General features: G+C 45.7%; 1 protein-coding gene across 8 annotated transcripts in view; it reads left to right on the plus strand.

Annotated features, from left to right (window-relative positions):
* Mknk1 (MAPK interacting serine/threonine kinase 1) overlaps positions 1–18,483 on the plus strand; it is a 39,251-nt gene that overhangs the window by 17,828 nt on the left and 2,940 nt on the right. For 5 of the 8 annotated variants that reach the window (XM_051188493.1, XM_051188496.1, XM_051188494.1 and 2 more), the window contains 8 exons: positions 1,370–1,467; positions 4,503–4,582; positions 6,050–6,123; positions 8,229–8,333; positions 11,633–11,688; positions 15,105–15,200; positions 16,605–16,799; positions 17,397–17,561. In XM_051188493.1, the coding sequence (XP_051044450.1) occupies positions 1,370–1,467; positions 4,503–4,582; positions 6,050–6,123; positions 8,229–8,333; positions 11,633–11,688; positions 15,105–15,200; positions 16,605–16,799; positions 17,397–17,561 (869 nt within the window). The remainder of the gene's footprint in view (positions 1–1,369; positions 1,468–4,502; positions 4,583–6,049; positions 6,124–8,228; positions 8,334–11,632; positions 11,689–15,104; positions 15,201–16,604; positions 16,800–17,396; positions 17,562–18,483) is intronic. The other 3 variants (XM_051188497.1, XM_051188500.1, XM_051188499.1) reach the window with 2 other exon arrangements.

The following is an 18,483-nucleotide window of genomic DNA, read 5'->3' on the forward strand; positions in this document are numbered from 1 at the left end:
CAACAGTATACCATCCATTCATATAGACAGCTGCAAGACCAGACTGTAATGGAACCAAGAAAGTACTTAATATAGAGATTTATGGGGGTTTTTTGTTTTTTGTTTTTGTTTGTTTGTTTTTGTTTTTCTGAGCCAGGGTCTGCCTATATAGCTCTCACTGTCCTGGAAGTCACTATGTAGACCAGGCTGACCTTGAACTCATGGAGATCTATCTGCCTTTACCTCCCAAGTGCTGGGATTAAAAGTTTGTGCCATCACATCTGCTGTGTGTTTGTGTGTGTGTGTGTTGGGCAGAGGGGATAGAAAAGTCCCTGGGGTTTTAGAAGACTCACAGATCAGCAGGTCTTTTGTTTGTTTATTGAACACAGAAGGGTTTCCTGTCGCTCAGGGTTAGTTGATGTGAGCACAGACATCTCATGACTAAGCGTGATAAAATCTCCTGAGGTTGATTAAGTCTTCCTCTCAGGCTATGGGTTTAAAGACTGGGTTGCCTCAAGAGAAGGGCCGAGGAAGGGAGCAAGGGAGGATGAGGTGGGTTCAGCAAGGGTTGTGGTAGAGCCGCAGCTTCCTCTGGAAGAAGCTCAGAGAACATTGTTGTTTGTGAGCTTGGGCAGGTACTCTGAACACTCTTCAGCCTGTCTGTTCCAGTCTGTTGCTACTCTACTATGACCACTCTGACCTGAACCCTCAAGGCATTGTTTGCACCCTGCTCTGTCTCTCCATTTCCTGTGGGTGACTTTCAGAGACCTCTGAGGCTCCTCCGGTGACCTCCACTTTTGCTTGTATAAAACAGTTGTTGTTATTCCCTTCACATCCCCCATGACTAGCACAAAGCTTGGCACATAGTAGGTGTTTGGCAAATGAGTAAGTGAGTGAATGCTGTTCATTCAAATAATAGCCTTCTTCAGAGATCCCTGGATTGCCCTGTGAGTTTCCCCACTCACTTCCAGGCTTACTCTCCCTACTCCTCATCCTTGCTGTGCTGTCCCTCTGTTACTCACCAGGGCCTGGGTTACTCTGGGCGGCTGTGTATGTCTGTCTTCCCTACTGGACTCAACCCTGAGAGGGGAAGGACTGGATTCTGTTCTCACTCTGTCCCTTTTATGTTACCTGACACAGTAGATGCCCAGAAAGTAGGTTCTGAATTGAAAACCCTCCTCTGACCTTGTCTCTAAAATGAGGAACAGTTGTCTGCTGAGTCTTGTTGAGAGTTGCAAGCTGTCTGGAAAAGCTAGGAGGTCCTTGCCACTGAGCCTGCAGAGGCACCATGGCCTCTTCTGCCTGGGTGAGCAGGCTGGAGAAGCTCTTCCTGTCATGGCTTGCAGTGGGGTGACTGACCTGGTATTCTTCTTTCCTGTTTCCCCTCTAGATGTGTACAAGCTGACCTCTGAGTTGCTGGGAGAGGGAGCCTATGCCAAAGTCCAGGGTGCTGTGAGCCTGCAGACTGGCAAAGAATATGCTGTCAAAGTGAGTGTGCCACTGGGTCCCCACCTCTACTTTGCAAATTGTCATTCCTAGCTTGACCCAAACCAAATAAATTGTGTATTATGCAACATGGTTGCTCAGGACAGAATGGAGGGAACATACCTACATTCCCTGGACTCACATCTGGGCTTTTCTACTAACTATTTTGTAAACTTGGACAAGTTAGTCAACCTTCTGTCCTTCAGTTTCCTTTTCTGCAAAATGGGTGTAAATAATAGAACTTACATAGGATTATGGGGATTGAGTAAATTAATAGGTGCAGTATATTTACATCCACATAGGCTGTTTCTGATTACTGCAATAAGCAACGTAAGCTTTGGAAGTAGAAGCTCTGCATGAATCATTTTTAACAAACGTACTTGACTTTGAGCAACTCACTGAACCTCCTTAAGCCCTGGTTTCTATGTCTAAATGAAAGTGACAGTTCCTGTCCTCAGAATCTGGTGACCTGATTATGAAGGTGAAAATGAACTGGTAGACATACTTGATAAACCACAAAGTACAAGTGATGACCAATGTCATGACGGTGAGGACTAAGACCTGAAGTGACAGGGCACTTGGCTTTGAGGCAGGAGATGTGGACTTAGCCTCTGTGCTGCCTTTAATTGGCTGTATGTCTCACTTTCAAACCATTTGGCTACTGAAAGGAGAGAGACAGAGCTGCGGTTCTCAAAGTAGGGTCCCTGGGCCAGCAGCACCAGTGTCCCTGGAGAGTGTGAGAAATGCATTAGAAATTAGGCTTGGCCCAGCACTGTGCATATCTCCATCCAGGTGAGTGTGATCCTCAGGACAGTCTGAAAACCCTGATGGAGGGCAGATTTAAACTGCAGCGGGCAGGGATCAGCCAGTGAGCTAACAGCACAAAGAGCCAGGTTTCTCAGTGTAGGAGAGAGCCTGGAGCTACATCTTTGCAAAAGTGCCCCAGTGATTCTGAGACCGACTGTTTGAGGACCACTGAGCTCTATGGAGAGGCTTACTGAAGCTAGGGAGGCATGTCAGTTAAGCTTATTTCAGATCAGCCAGCTGAGCCATCAGGTCTAAGCACTGCCTCCTTCGGGGCAACCCTGCTGAACTGGATCCAAAGAAGCATCTCTTCCAACCAACTCTCAAGACCAGCTGTGGATTATGATTATGAAGAGGATCTCTACTAAACCTTCTGGCTGGAGTATCATTCCAAATATATCAAAATAGCTACTTCTGTTCCTCTTTGTAAACAAGTTGCTATAAATTAAAAAGAATTTTTAATACGCCTAAAAGTGATTAAAGCATACATACACGTTCGTAAATGTTAAATTGAATGGAACCCAGTGCAGTGGCACACACTTTTAATCTCAGCACTTGGGAGGCCAAGACAGGCAAATCTGAGTTTCAGACCATTCTGGTGTACATAGTGAACTCCAGGTCAGCCAGAGCTATAGGGGAGAAAAAGCTGATGGATGAGTGGATGGATGGGGATAGGTGAGTGAATGGATAGGTGGGTGAATGGGTGGACAACAGGTCTGTTTCTTCCAGGGTGAGTCGCAGGAGGAAAACATAGCACTCTGATCCATGTTCCTCTAGAAGCTTTATGCAACCTAAGACAAGCTAGATCTCCCAACATGACTCCCCAAGACACGGCTTACTACTGCTTTACCTCTAAGCATCCACCCAGTGACTGCAGAGCTGGGATGGAATATCCCAGCAATCTGATGCACACTGCCACTAACTCAAAGTAGTTATCCGTGTTCCTCTCCTGGGCTAGTGGTCAGAACCCATTGGTTATCTCCTCAGAGAGAAGTCACCTGTTGCTGGAAAGCCTGTCTGCCGGAGAGTTGTCGATAACTTTGACCATCCCTGCTTAATGAATGCAGCTGAATAGTCAGAGGAACATAGTTTTTGTTCCACAGCACTGCACCTTGCTGATAGTTCAAAAGATGAGTCTGGAGTGAGTTCCTAACAGGTGTGACTAATCTCCACATTACAGTTGAATACATGTGCTTATGCTACATCATAGTAAAATCTTTTAAAACATGCCAAGCAGCTAGAAGGAAGGGGCAAGATGTTCCTTCTGAGCTATGACTAGCTCTCCCTACAGGCTCTGTTTACAGTGCTCCAGGGCTCTGGATGGCTGCAGAGGCCTTTTCAGAGTCAGCTTGATCCCACACAAACCACTGCTGAGTGGGCTCCTGTGTTTCTGCAGTCAGCACTTGCCGAGCAGCTCCAAGTGGAGCCATGTAGCAGGGGCTGCCCGCAGTGTGGGAGGAGAAGTGAAGCCTCTTGCTGCTGAAGGATGCTGTCTAGGCTGGGTGCAAGTGTGGGCTAGAGAGAGGACTGGGAGTAGAGAGAAGACGTACACCTTCCTCATCTTTTTTGCATTGTTGTCATGGTTGACCAACACAGAATGTCTAAATTACTTACACAGAACCTGCCAGAAAGTAAAGTTATCTGAAGAGGAAGTATTTGTCTTCGATCTATAGGAGTTGCGCAGTGGTTTCTGAGTGGGAAGTCTTTGCTTCCTGTCCACCCTGTCCGCCCTCATCCTTGCCCTTCCTGCATCTCAGCATACCTGCCCTTTGGAATTAAGAGCCAGTAGAAACCGCTGTCTCACTGGTTGCTCCAGCCCTTCATGTGCAGCCAGGAGCCCCCAGCTTCATATTTTACTTATTTTTATTTTATGTGCTCATTTGTCTGTGTGAGGGTGTCAGATGCTCTGGAACTGGAATTACAGACAGTTATGAGCTGCCATGTGGGTACTGGGAATTGAACCTGGATCCTCTGGAAGAACAGCCAGTGCTGTGGTTAACCACTGAGCCATCTCTCCAGTCCTAGAGCAGCAGCTTTGCACATAGCCAGAGACAACTACATGGAAGCCCTAGCTATTGTCCTGTTGCCTCATGTGGCTGAAGCCCACTCCAGACTCCTGCTGGAGAGTAGATTTGGATTGTGTCTAACCTTGCCTCCTCCCAGGGGCTCTGGCTGGGGAATCTATCTGTCTTGAGGTCAGGTAGTGTCCATTACAGGTTTCATTCTTCCGACAGATCATTGAGAAGCAAGCAGGGCACAGTCGGAGTCGGGTATTCCGTGAAGTGGAGACACTCTATCAGTGTCAAGGAAACAAGTGAGTGTGTTGTGTAGGTGGCTGGTTTTCTGGGGAGCGCTTGGCCATGGAAGGGGTTACTTTTTACTGTCCCCAACCCCAGCATGTCACTGCCACTGCTTGCCCATAGTTGCATGTAACTCCCTCCATCTTTCCAGAGGGGAGAAGGCATCATGGTAACTCCAATAAATTAACTTTCCTTGACTGAAATACTGAAATGACAGTAGTCCATAGGTAGACAATGAGCACCTCCAATCATTGTCTATTTGAGGAAGAAATGAGGCTTAATTTTTTTTTTTCCAGTGCCTATGGAAGGCAGGCCAGCAGAGCTGTGCCTGGTAGCAATCTTTAAGGCTACTTTAACACAGACACAATGCTGACGACTGTTCACTGCTGTAGGATGCCATTACAGTGCTGAAGGCCGGACCAGCACTCTTTGCTTGATAACTGGGCCACCGTAACCTTTAGCCCTGTGTTACACAGCTCCAAATGAGTGGTCCTCCCACTGTGGCTTTAAATCAGGGTCACCTCCAAGATTTTCACACCCCCCCTTCCTTGGCAGGGTCAGCAGGGAGCCAGTGGCCTGGTATTGATGGCTTTGTCATTAAGCTTGGAGGATGGGGGCCCGCTGTTGATTTAACTCCAGGCACTGCCTTCACAATCTTCTTTCAAATTAGGCCATTTTGGCCATCTTATTTGGACGCCTTCACACTAGTAAAAGCCTGCTATCTCCCCAAGTGGTCAGCATTTTTTTACGAGGGACAGATTTTTATTTTCAGCCCTGCAGCTTCTTAGTTCAGCATTAGAGACTCGACTAGGTTTATTTCGTTCTTCCAAAGAAAAAAGCCCCCAACACCTCCAGTATCCAGGCTGGTGGCTTCCCTGCTGAGCTACAAGACGACCTTGTTGGCAGAGCGCTGCAGTACTCGGGTAGACAGGGAGTGCTCACCGGGGAAGACCACAAGTGCTATGGTGGCCAGGAACTCGGCGGTTTCATTAAGCAGCGCTTAGCAGTTAGGGTCTAGCGGTGCCCACGTTAGGCCCCAAGTCTATTTGACAGATGTTTCCATTTTCTCCAGGCAATGTAAATACTGCCCCATGATTTATGGGCAAGAGGGAGGGCAAGTAATTATTTGCTGCTTGCCTCCAGGACACACACCTACTATTCAGTGTTATTAGCCGCAATTGCTTCCAGTCGGCTGCAGATTTTATTCAGTTTAATGTGACCAGGACTTTTTATAACTCTACCTAGTGGGTTTTAGGGTTGGGGTTTGACAGCACAGGCTTGGCAAAAGCACCAGAGACTAAACATTATGGAAAGATAAGGTGACCCGAATCTTGCTAACACCATTGGCTGCTTCTCAAACATGAGTCATTAATAAGCGTTCTGATTTCAAGTTGAATTCTGCCCACTACAGCCTCTGTATTGGATATTTATTAGTGGACTTTAGCATATAATGCTCCCCCTCCCCCTTTTCTCTATTTAAGGAACATTTTGGAGCTGATTGAATTCTTTGAAGATGACACACGGTTTTACTTGGTCTTTGAGAAATTGCAAGGAGGTATATCTCGTTGAGTATGTGTTTGGACTTTGGATTAAGACCCAGGGTGGTGATCATCCATCATGAATCCCAGAGACTTCTAAAACGAGTCAAGCTAATAAAAAGGATGAAGGACTTAAAAACTGCCCTTGGTTTGGGAGAAGGGAGGCCGGAGGGAAGGATGATAATTAGCATTTTGCAGAGCTTAGAATGTCACCTGTGTGGGCAGTCTATAAATGCCTTTTCATTATAATAGGAGTTGTATATAGATACTGTTAGTGATCAATTTATCAATCCCCTGTTTTGACACATTCACTATTTAACTAAATTAATTATGAAGTAGAAGCTTTGGCTTACATTGTGAAGTCTAGAAAGGCTAAACAGACGAAGAGAGCCCCATTGTTCAGAACACAGACAGGATACAAAGGAGGACAAGAATATGCCACTCTTCAGGTAGATGGAAGGTACCTTTCTGCTGCTGCACTGTCGTCACTGGAATGCACATTTAGGTTGATCTTCTGACATAATGAAAGCAAAAACGATACATTCCCTCCCCTTTCCTCACCCAGCCCTAGGACACATTCACAAGGTGAAATTACAGGAATGTGCAGAGCTAAGTCAAAGACTACATGGAGGGGCTTTTAGAAACTAACAAAGCTAAACTTAAGTCACACTATCAGCCACCATGACCTTGGAAACATCAGTTAGCTTTTTCCAAATGGTATTCTCATCTGTACAATAGAGCTATTGGTAGTGCCTACCTCATAGAGCCACATTGAAGACTAAATGAGATAGTACTTGTGAAATACTTAGCACCATGCTGATAGACACAAAGGGTTCAATAAGTGCTGGCTATTGGTATTAGTATGTAGAATAGTATTCTCTGCCTTGCTTTTTAAATAAATTTAGAAACAAAATTTATTCAGTAGGGCAAAAAAAAAAAACATAATAAATAAACATTGGCCATTTTTAGGACCCAGGAATGACACCTTCAGCCCAGAAATGCTGGCGTCCAGTAATGAGTATGATTTACATATTAAGAATACGGGTGTGCCTGTTGTGGTGGTGCTCACCAGTACAATTTGCTGAAGAAGGTAGAGGCAGCAGGATCACAAGTTTAAAGCCAGCCTGTGCTGCACATGAAGGAAAAAGGAAAGGAAAGGAAGGGAAGGGAAGGAAAGGAGGCAGGGAGGAAAGGAGGATGGAAGGAAGGAAGGAAGGAAGGGAGGAAGGAAGGAAGGGAGGGAGGAAGGAAGGAAGGAAGGAAGGAAGGAAGGAAGGAAGGAAGGAAGGAAGGAAGGATGAATACTGGGTGCAACTGGAATCCTCTTTAGCCATATCGATTAAGGTGTAGGTCTGGTGAAGCCAGACTATGGGGTTAAAAGGACTGTGGGTGGCCTCAAGACTATCCCCCAGCACAGTCCTACTGAAAGGAAGTGTGCACACGCTCTAAGGCTGAATTTACTAGGTGAAAGTCATGGCTCCACCACTTGCTAGTGTGTAATCTTAGGTAAATTGCTTGACCATTTCTGACATGAAGTTGCCCACTAATAAAATAGGAATCACCGTTCTATCCATTTTGTGCATTTGTGTTGAGATAATGTGTTTAAAGAGGATTGTACAACGCTCAATAAATGTTAAGCAATGCCAAAAAAAATTAATAATGACATGTAAAGGAGAATTTTAGGGAGGAAAAACAATCCTGCCTTCTCATCCCTTACCCCCAGGGTTTTACTTACACCAGGAGGGTGGAAATTCCTATTGGAAGGGCTGTGTTCTCATCTGAATCCAAATTCAAATGAAGAGGAGGAAATGTCTCTAAGCCCCTACAGCCCTGTGTGTGTTCACTTTTAGTTCCTTTTGGTTTCAGAAGCCAGATCAACCCCAGTAACATTAGTATCTTTTTACCTTGTATATACTTCTGCTTCTGAACTCCTCACAGACAGGCATAGAGGGTGACGATCAGGTTCAGCAGAAATGTGCTGGTCCTACTGTGCTCAGCACTGCAGTTGGTGCTGGACATGAAGCAACAAGAAATCCCTGTGTCCCTACCCCAAACTTGTGCTTTTAGACATTATGTTTGCCAGAGCCTACAAAGCTATTCTTTCTTGTCCCTCTGCCCCCAGGCTCCATCCTAGCACACATTCAGAAGCGGAAGAACTTCAATGAGCTGGAAGCCAGCAGAGTGGTGCAGGACGTTGCCACAGCCCTTGACTTCCTGCATACTAAAGGTGATCCAGGCCTTTGCCTTGGGTGGGCAGGTTGGGCTGGCCAACTTCTAGGTAGCAAGGTAGAGGTCACAGTCCTGGAAGGGACTGTCTAACAGGTAGCACTGCTGGTACTTCAAGATTCAAACCTGTTCACTTAGGAAGGGGAAGTGACATGACGCCTAGGCTCCACTGTGGAAGGTGGGGGATAGTGGAGTGGTAAGATAGAGGTCCAGGAAAAAAAGAAGGGAGGAGAAGCCTGGAGTTCACACTGCCCAAAGCATGTGTGGATTTGTGTGCTGTTGCTCTATATGGGTGATGATTCTTTTCTACTTTAAAATCATTTGATTTTTAAAAATTTGTGTGTGTGTGTGTGTACACGCACGCATGTGCATGTGCATGCATGTGGAGGTGTGCGTGTGTGCGTGCATGTGTGTGTGTGGTGTGTGCATGTGCATGCGTGCATGTGGTGGTGGTATGTGTGTGCTGTGAGTGTGCACGTGTGTGTGGTAGAATATGCAAGTGAGCACTGGTACCCAAGGAGGCCAAAGGCAGCAGATCCCCGTGGAGCTAGATTCCAGGAAGTTATGAGCTGCCCGCTGTGGGTTCTGGGATCCACACTTGGGTCCCCTGTGAGAATGATTTATACTCTTTCTTTACAAGTAATATAAAACTCATAAATGAATGTAAGAATTGTAGCATCATTCCTTTTCATCTTTTAAAGCATATCACCTGTATTTCTCTTTCACATTGGCCTGGTAAGGTATAGGTAATCTTGTGTATCTGATAATTTAAGAACTTCTTCAATGAACTAAGTCTTTTTGCATGTCCATAAGTCTGTTAGACTATTACATACATTTTTTTAATGCCATAGAAAACTGAGTTAACCCCCTTGTAACCCTGTGGTGTTATGGTAAAGACTAGGAAAGATAACAGTGTCCTCCATGGTAGTTAACACAGTACATGTATTATGTATTAGATTAATTCATTTATGTAGTTTTATGTATCTTCTGTGTATCTTGTGGACATATGTGTGCACACATGTCAGGAACTACACCCATGTATTATGCACAGTTCTTGTCATGTATATGCATATATACACAGTACATACAGAAGATGCACACAGCTACATACACAAATTAATGTGTAATAAAGGTTTATAGCAGTGCCGTGTGTGTGTGTGTGTGTGTGTGTGTGTGTGTGTGTGTGTGTGTCCTCTCATGCAGAGTAGTCCTTTGTTAAGTGTTACTTTTTCTACCCTCTCCCACTAGACATAAAGAGTTTTTATCCTAAAATTGCTTTCCTTGAAATAAAACATTCTGCCTGGTTTGGTCGGGGGGAATGGAGTTGGAACAAATAGTTTGTGAGTTAACACTACTCCCTGCACAAATGTGGCTGTGAGTGCTCAGCCCCAGCTTTAGCATGCCATACATGCCTCCCAGTCTATGTCAGGCATATATCATATCCAGGTGTGGCAGGTGAGCAGAGGTTCAGGTTCATTGACTCCTCCTGGCTCCTCAGTGGCTGGAAGTGTTCTGCAAACTGCCAGTGTCCATGCTGGGGCCCTGACTTTGCACCTGGGCTGAAAATCCCTAGAAGTGGATGTCTGTACTTTGTGCAGCATGATGAATGGAAGGGGTTCTGTTTCTGAAAGCCGGGATGCATGCAGGTAACACCTGCATGACAAAGATTTACAACTGCTCCCCAAGCTGCCTCTGTAGATTGCAAAACTGGGTCATGCTTTTCACAGGAGCATACCTTGGAGGAGGGGTAAGGGCAGTTTTATTTTTTATTTATTTATTTATTTACAAGAATGCACTAAAGGGAACAGATGCCAGTGGTGTCTTAGGAGTTCCAAAGTGCTTTTAACCATCTAGCTGGCCTGCTGCCCATGTGACTAGAAGTTGGAGGGGATGAAAAACGATTTTCAGCTGAACTTGGCTGTTTTCTAAATAACTTCATGCTGGAAAGATGAATTGGGCAAGAATGGGTCAGCCCTGAAACAAGTTCCCTACTTTTAAATACTGGACATACTGCAGCTTAACCTCTGGGAAATGAACCAGAGCAGCTGGATGGCTGGTATGTTCACTCAGGCAGGCCCATTATTACAGCCTGGCTCCCTGAGTTCTGGGGCTGAGGCACAGATGGACCACGGACGCCTATTTGGAGAGTTAGGCTCCGTGTGCAGCTGGTGATCTTCTGTGGGAACACTTGCCATAATGGAAAATATCCTTCACTTTTAGTGCAGTGAGCAGTTGCCTGACTCAATTTGTGCAGGCTGGGCTGAGTTGCTCTGGGTTCTCATTCAATTAGGTGACTGATGAAGTTACTTAGCTTGCTGGAGCTGTTCTCTATGAAGTGACTTCAGAAGCCTGGGCTTGGCCTTTTATAGGGAATTGGAAGGCTGCCTTCCAGGGGGTTTGAGTATGGCAGGTTCCCTCCCCCCCCCCCACCCTGTGTCTTCAGCTGCTTCCCAGTCCTCAGAAGCAGCAGCTGTCTGACTCTTGTTCAGTCTTCCAAGCCTTGTGTCTCAGTGCTGTGTGTGCTATGGAGGGAAGGAGGGGAAAATTCTGTGTTCTCTGCCAGAAACACCATGGCCTCATTTGTTGTCTCTGTCCCCTTCTATGGTTAGAAAATGGTTTTCCGCCAGGTGCCTTCTTGGCCATTTCAGCAAAATTTAACCCCATCGTGGGTCAGCCACTCTCTGCAGGGGTGTCTGTCTCTGAAGAGCAGCATGCTGTCAAAGCTTTACAGCAGACAGGGCAGCCACAGACACACCATGGCAAGCAGGGAAGAAGGAACTTCCAGAAGCCTTGGGAGAAGTGTAGGCTAACACTTGGTCTCCTGGGTATTCCAGGAGCCACACTGGAGGAATATTTTTCTAAAATCAGTTGCACAAGGAGAAATGAGGTAGAGCCATCCAGGCCCCCAAGACGCTCTCAAACAAGGCACTAATTATTTCTGCACCATTGTCCCAAGCCTTGCCATCTGCAGGGGTGTCTGCTCTGCTCCGTGTCAGGTGGCACAGTAAGAACCCAAGGTTGTCTCTGTAGTGTTGAAAGTAGGCTGGCTGGGATTCATTTAGCACTCCTCATCCCTGCCAGACTTCTAAAGCCTCCACTTCAAAAGAACTTGCAGACTCAACGGCACTTTATGTTTGTGTCTCTGGTTACTGCTGCCTCCTGCAGCTCGTTGGTTTTTTAATGTACCATAATTGGGAATTAATCTGCGAACAACAGCATTTGGAAAAAAATTAATTGTGTGTGGAATGTTTGATAATTATGTGCATGTGTTAACCCCTTCTTTGTTATTTGTCACTCCAGGCATTGCTCACCGTGATCTGAAGCCAGAAAATATACTGTGTGAATCTCCAGAAAAGGTACTTAGGGCCTGGTTTGGGATGTTACAGTTCATGTTGATCAGGAATGACTCTCTGCCTCAATGCAGGGAGTTAGAAATTCCCCTGGCCAAGTACCAAATTCAGTTTATTATTACGAACACATGAGAATATTGTACCTAATATATAATGTTCCCACATTATATAATGTTCCCAATGTTACACCTGAGGCCCAGGACTCAGGAGGCTGAAACAGGAGAGTCACCATGAGTTCAAAGCCAGCCTCAGCTACCAGAGTTAAGACCCCATCTGAAACAACACCTTCCTCACCCCCAAAAAAATTCCAAGTAGTTAGTCCTTGTGCCTTTTTGATCTTATCATCTGTATAATTGGCTTCAGCCTGTAAACCTGTAAAATAATGTGAGCCTCACACAACATTAATATTTCTTATCCCAGTGCTTCTGACTAGTCGTATGAGTCAGAGACAACTGAAAAAATGTTCTTTTATATGGCTATGTCTCTGCCCATAAATGCCAATTATGGTGTGGTATTATGCCAGATGGTCTCCACTCTTAGAAGTAATAATTAGGAACTCTTCTTGATAAGAGTTTGTTTCTATTTCTGTCTCCAAAGGTGCTCATTAATAGTAAAACATCAATGCTTATGTTGAACAGTGCATCCTATGTAAACATTACCTTAACCCAGCCATCTATTAGTATTTGCATTTTCATAAGAGTATATGAATTTAACAAATTCTGTGTTGGTAGAGGTTGTTAGTGCCAGTAATCCACATTCACAGCTTTGTGTGTGTGCATGCATGTACTTACACAAGAACAGTTTATCTGAATGCAGAAGCCTTAGCTCATGGCTAAGGGACAGTTGGACGTGAATGTGTGAGTTGGTCCACTACACACAGTTTTTCTGGGGATGCCAATGTATTAGCTCAAGTAAAATTTTGTGACTTCTGCTGGTTGTGGTCATGCACACGTTTAATCCCAGCATGTAGGAGGTAGAGACAGGAGATCCCTGTGAGTTCAAGGCTAGCCTGGTCTACATACTGAATTCCAGGACAACCAGGGCTACATAGATTCTGTCTCAAAAAAATAAAAAAAAAAAATAAAAAGTTTGTGAATGTGACTTCCTGTCAGTGGTTCTGGCATGCACCTTCATGATGTATTTTGATCATTAATAATAATTATAGTGAACATTTCAAATATTCACATTGTACCAGGCATCTATGCTCATTTAGTACTCATAAAACATCTTAAGGTAGACATTACTATTATCTTCATTTTATCAGTGAGGAAACTCTCAGAGAGGTTTTTTTTAAAAACTTACACAAAGTCATTCCATGGCAAATGGAAAAACCTGGACAAACACTAAGGTATCCTGGCCCCAAAGCCCCAAGGGTGCTCAGAACTTCTTATTACTGCCTGTGACTTACAAGATGTTTTCCATTCCTTTGTTTCATTTGTTCTCCATGGTTCATACCTGTAACACGAATAAATGACCCAGAAATAGATATTGGGGTTCAAGCTGAAGATCAGGGAAGCAAAGCAGCCAGACACAAGCTGTCACCTCAAGCTTAGTCTGAAAGGGCTGATGCACGCACAAGCTCCTCACCAAGTCTCAAATTGCTGCCTCCCTTCAGTGTGGCTGGAGACAGAGTGGCTCTACTGAATCCTGATACTGACGTATAGACCTCTCATGAGTCCTGGGATGAAAGGTGTGAGCTATAATTCTCTTTTAGACTGATTCAATCTTGTGTAGATCTGGGTGGCCTTGGACTCTCAGAGATCCATCTATCTCTTAATCCTGAGTCCTAGGATTGTACTTAGGTGTGTACCACCACCTCCTAGCTTCTGGCCGATGGGATTAATGGTGTGTGCCTGGCTTCAAGGCTTGTGGCTGACTTTGCTTTTCTGAATCCTCTGTTAAGCTTTAATAACTCATAAATAGTATATCACTACACATGCTTATTGCCCCTTTTTATGGTTGAAAAAACTAAATTTTGGGAAAGGTTAAATGTCAGAAGACATTATCAAGAAACAGAAAAGAAAACTTGAATAATAGGAGAAAATATTTGGAAATCTGATAAAAGTTTAACATTCAAAATATATAAAGGCCTCCTAAAACTCGACAACAGACCCGCAGTTCAATTCTCGAATGGTCAACGGGCTAGAGGAAGTTGACTTCATACCAAGATCTGCAGAGGGCTAGCAAGCACATGAAAAGATGTTCTGCACCCTTAGTTGTTAGTGAACTGCAGACCAAAGTGACAGGCACCACTATACACCTACTAGGATGGCTATATTTTAATAGAAAATGATTAGTGAGGATGAGGATGAGGATAACAGTTGGAATCTTCATACATGGCTGGTGTTTGAAATATGGGAAATGGTTTGGCAGGCCTTCCAAAGTCTAAGGGTAGAAACACTGCATGACTCAGCAGCTCTCCTGGGTATGTGCTCAAAATTGAAAAGAGAAACTGGAACGGGTGTTCATGTGCCAATCTGTATAACAACTTCACTCATAGTAGCCACCGTGGAAACAACCCTGTGTCCATCAATAGAACAGATAAACAAACTATGATCTGTACATGCAAAGGGTTATTACTCAGCCCTGAAAGAGAATGAAGTTCTGATACCTGCTATAACATACATCAATCTTGAAAACGTTTATTCCAGGACAGGAGATAAGGCAGTGAGAGAACACTACCTTAGCATGCACAAAGCCTGGGGTTCCCTTCCAGCACTGCTCAAAACAACAACAGTGAAAACATTTATGCTAATTGAAAGGGATACATATACAAATATTCCAATTAGGTGAAATATCTGAAATAAGCCAACTAATCAAGACAGAAGTAGGATAGAGTTGCCTGAGCTGGGAGTCATAAATGGGCAGTAATTGCTAGAGTTTAGTCCCCACTTGGAGGTATGGAAGAATTTTGGAAACTGATGGTGGTAATGGTATATAGAATGGATGCCACTAGGTTGTAATTTAAGAATTGCTAAAACAGGAAGGTGTGATTCATGCCTTTAATCCCAGCACTCAGTAAAAACACACAGGTGGATCTCTGTGAGTTTGAGGTCAGCCTGGTCTATGTAGTGAGTTCTAAGACAGCCAGACTATATAGAGAGACCATGTTTATGGAGGATGGGTAGGAAAAGAGAGAAAGGAGGGAGGCTAGATGAAAAAAGAGAGGGGAGGAGAAAATCATAATAAGGTCACAGCAATCTTAACACCATCTATTTCAGTTCCTTGTCCCTCAGGAAATAAGAGAGTGTATGGAAGAGGAGAGCTTGGAGTCAGTTCTCAGGTGCCTAGCTAACCCAAGGACAGTAAGTACAGCCTGGCAGATAGAGCAGCTGCCATTGACAGCCAAGCCTCTGTCATGCTGCTGTCCCCATGACCTCCAGCTTCTTGTGACAGCCCCTGGATCCTGTCTTCCTTTGCAGGTGTCTCCAGTGAAAATCTGTGACTTTGACTTGGGCAGTGGGGTAAAACTGAATAACTCCTGCACACCCATAACCACACCAGAGCTGACCACTCCGGTATGTATGCCTAGCACCCTGTGCCCTGCTACTGTATGTGTGGAGCATCCAAATCTATGATACCCTGAACAGAGGGAATTCCAGATAGCACCTCTCAGGCTTAAGTGACCCTCTGGCTCTCAAGCCAATCTCCACCCAGTTGCTAATGAAACTGCCATTGGAGCTTTCATTTGGGGTATGTCTCCTCTGCCAAAAAAAAAAAAAAAAGAACCCATTGTCTTCACAAATACAGACTACATCCTATCTCTTGTCCCAGATGAAAATAGACAGTGCACAGCCCGCCCTATTGCATAGAAGCTATAGAGAGCCTATGAGTCCCTTATCCCTGCTGAAGTCAGTGCATCACCCTCCTCCTAGAGGCTAGGAGCAATCATCCTACCCAGGAAAGTACATAATACACTCTGTGGGAAAACTGTGAGGTCCCAGGCCACACACACAGAGGATCACTTGTCCTGTTGTTCTCCCCCTTCATGCTGCACATTTCAAATGGTAGCGTTGGGAGCTGCTTCTCCGGAAGACATCTCTCCCACATCCTTAATATGCTGTAATTACGATGATTCTTCTGAGATTTGCATGCTTCATCAGTGAATTTTCCTAATAGCCTTTTTTTTTTTAAGACTTGCCTTTAAATATGCTTATGTTGTGTCTTATTCTAAGCAACATTATTAGGAATGTTTCCACGTTGGCACCCAACATATAGGGCTTCCTTGTTTTGGAATTCATTAACTGTAATTGCCAGTAACAGAAAACATTATCTGTTCTTGAGAGCACTCACCATCTTCTAATCAAATTAGATAGGAGCGGTAGGGGGAAAGGTGGGTAGGAGTAGGTGAGCCTGAAATAATGCGGGAGAGGCAAGATGCTTGTGTTTAGTTCGTCTCGGCAGTCTTCTGTGCAAGGCCTGGGAGGATCCTGGCCCAACGGCCACAGCTATGCCACTGTCCATCTGAACCTTACCTTTTTAAAGGGCAGGGAGACTGGACATTCCGTCAGAACGCTTCAAGATCCAAATGGCCTCCGAACTTTAAACCCTGAGGTTTCCTCCCTCTATGCTAGTGAAGAACTCCCTGCAGGATAGAGGAAAATCTGCACAGATCCCCCACCCATGCCATGCTTTATAGAGAGATGGGGTGGGGCTCCTTACCTGTGGCCACTGGAGGAAGACCCAAGAACACAAGACAGTAACTTGGAGTCAGCCATGTGAGCCATAGGGATACCTCAGCTGAAGTTTCTCCTTGTGTCCTTGGGGTACTGGTGAGATCTACAGCTTTCCCAGGGACTTTTGTCTGTGACTCCATCCCTCCATCCTCTTGCCTGAATTACATTCTGCATTTTGCCATCTGCTCATCCATGAACTCACCCTCTGGCTTTGCCATCTCCCCTTCCCATGCCCTAACCCTACAGTGCGGCTCTGCGGAATACATGGCACCTGAAGTGGTGGAGGTCTTTAGGGACGAGGCCACTTTCTATGACAAGCGCTGTGACCTGTGGAGCCTGGGTGTGGTCCTCTACATCATGCTGAGTGGCTACCCCCCCTTTGTAGGTCACTGTGGGGCTGACTGTGGCTGGGACCGAGGAGAAGTATGCAGGGTGTGCCAGGTAAGTGCTGCTTGGGCCTCGCTGGGAATAGCTGGGGGTCAGTGTGATGGTGTGATGGTGGGGTAACAAACAGGTTTAGGATAGGGGACTGTCCCATCTGGGAGTGGGTTTTGCACCCTCTACTGGTAGGGAAGCCAGAGGTAAAATAGAGATGGACATTCAGGCAAATGATTTCTGGGGGAGAGTTGTTGAGAAGAGCAGACCTAAACAGACTCTAGTGTGTCTGGCTTGGGGAAGAGACAAGAACCGTAGTTAGGACAAGCACAGACAAAGTTGTGGGGGCATGAAACTACTGCATGCACACTGCAGGGAGGAGAGGGGTAGCATCCTGATGGTGGGAGGAGATTGCCAAGGGCCAGGGATGATAGTCCGTGGATGTTACTTGCACATCACCTCTCCTGGCATAGCCATTTCAGCCTTCCAAGGTCATGGTTGTTACTAGGGAAAGGGGAGATTTAGGAAGGAGGCTCTATCCGTGGTGGTCTCAAACCATGAGCAGCACTTCTAGCAGAGACGGAGCAGGGTGACCAGATTAGCAGCAGCATATTCTGCCCACCCCTGGCCAGTGTGACCTCAGAAGGAACTCTCTATGCCTAGAACAAGCTATTTGAGAGCATCCAGGAAGGCAAATACGAGTTTCCCGACAAGGACTGGTCTCATATCTCCAACGAGGCCAAAGACCTCATCTCTAAGCTTCTGGTTCGAGATGCAAAGCAAAGACTCAGCGCTGCCCAAGTTCTGCAGCACCCGTGGGTACAAGGGGTGAGTGACAATAGGATGGGTGGCATGCGGTCTCTGCTGGCCTATTGGAGGTGTCACAAGGAAGCTCTCACCCCAGACAGGGTGGCTGCCCCAGGCTGGGGATAGGTGAGACAGCAGCTTCAGCCATTGTTTGGTAGAAGGAGCTGACCCCTGACTCGGCTCCTTGGTGTGCCAAGGATTTGCCTCTAACCTTGGGCACAGACCAAACCCCTAAAGACCTCTGTTAGCAGAGATGCCCATCCCAGGAAGCAGTTTAGGGTTTATAGTATAAACCTGAATTAGCTAAGAGCACCCTGAGGCGAGCAAGGCCTTGCAGCTTATGTGGCTGCACTAGGATCATGTGACTCTCCTTGTAGCTGGGGGTTAGGGTGCAGGGGCCTAAAGGCAAATGGTGTTGTTTTCCATGAGTTCAGGAACCAAGTCCTCACTATAAAACTTTAAATCCTTCATGGTCAGTCACAATACCTGAGCTTTTCCCCTCCAAGAAGTATTTGTGTCCTTGGTCTACCAGACCCTAACCAGCCCTCTGTCACCTTGCCACTGGAAGGAAGCAAGCATTCCCAGGCCAGATGTCAGGGTAGCTCAGTAGCTACTTCTCACCCACTGCATGTCAGAGCCAAGCAGTAGAGACGGGTAAGGCCCAGGCCTGTCTCTCCCTCCAGAGGAGAGAGGTAGACCTTGTAGAACAGTGTGATGGATGCTGTAGAAATGGCTAGGGACACAAAGCACCAAGGCCTCTGCTGGAATGGGGTGGGTGAGTGCCAGGGAAAGAGACCTTTGAACTGGGTCTTAGAGGGCAATTTAGACTTTAACAGGGAGGGGTGGCTGTCTGCAGAGGCAGCAGAGTGTACCCTTCTTGCTCTCTCTTTCCAGAAGGTCTAACCCTTCAGCAAGCAAAGCCAGATCCCTGTGCTGGGCCAAG

The sequence above is a fragment of the Phodopus roborovskii genome, unplaced genomic scaffold, assembly GCF_943737965.1.
Source record: "Phodopus roborovskii unplaced genomic scaffold, PHOROB, whole genome shotgun sequence".
Taxonomy (NCBI): domain Eukaryota; kingdom Metazoa; phylum Chordata; class Mammalia; order Rodentia; family Cricetidae; genus Phodopus; species Phodopus roborovskii.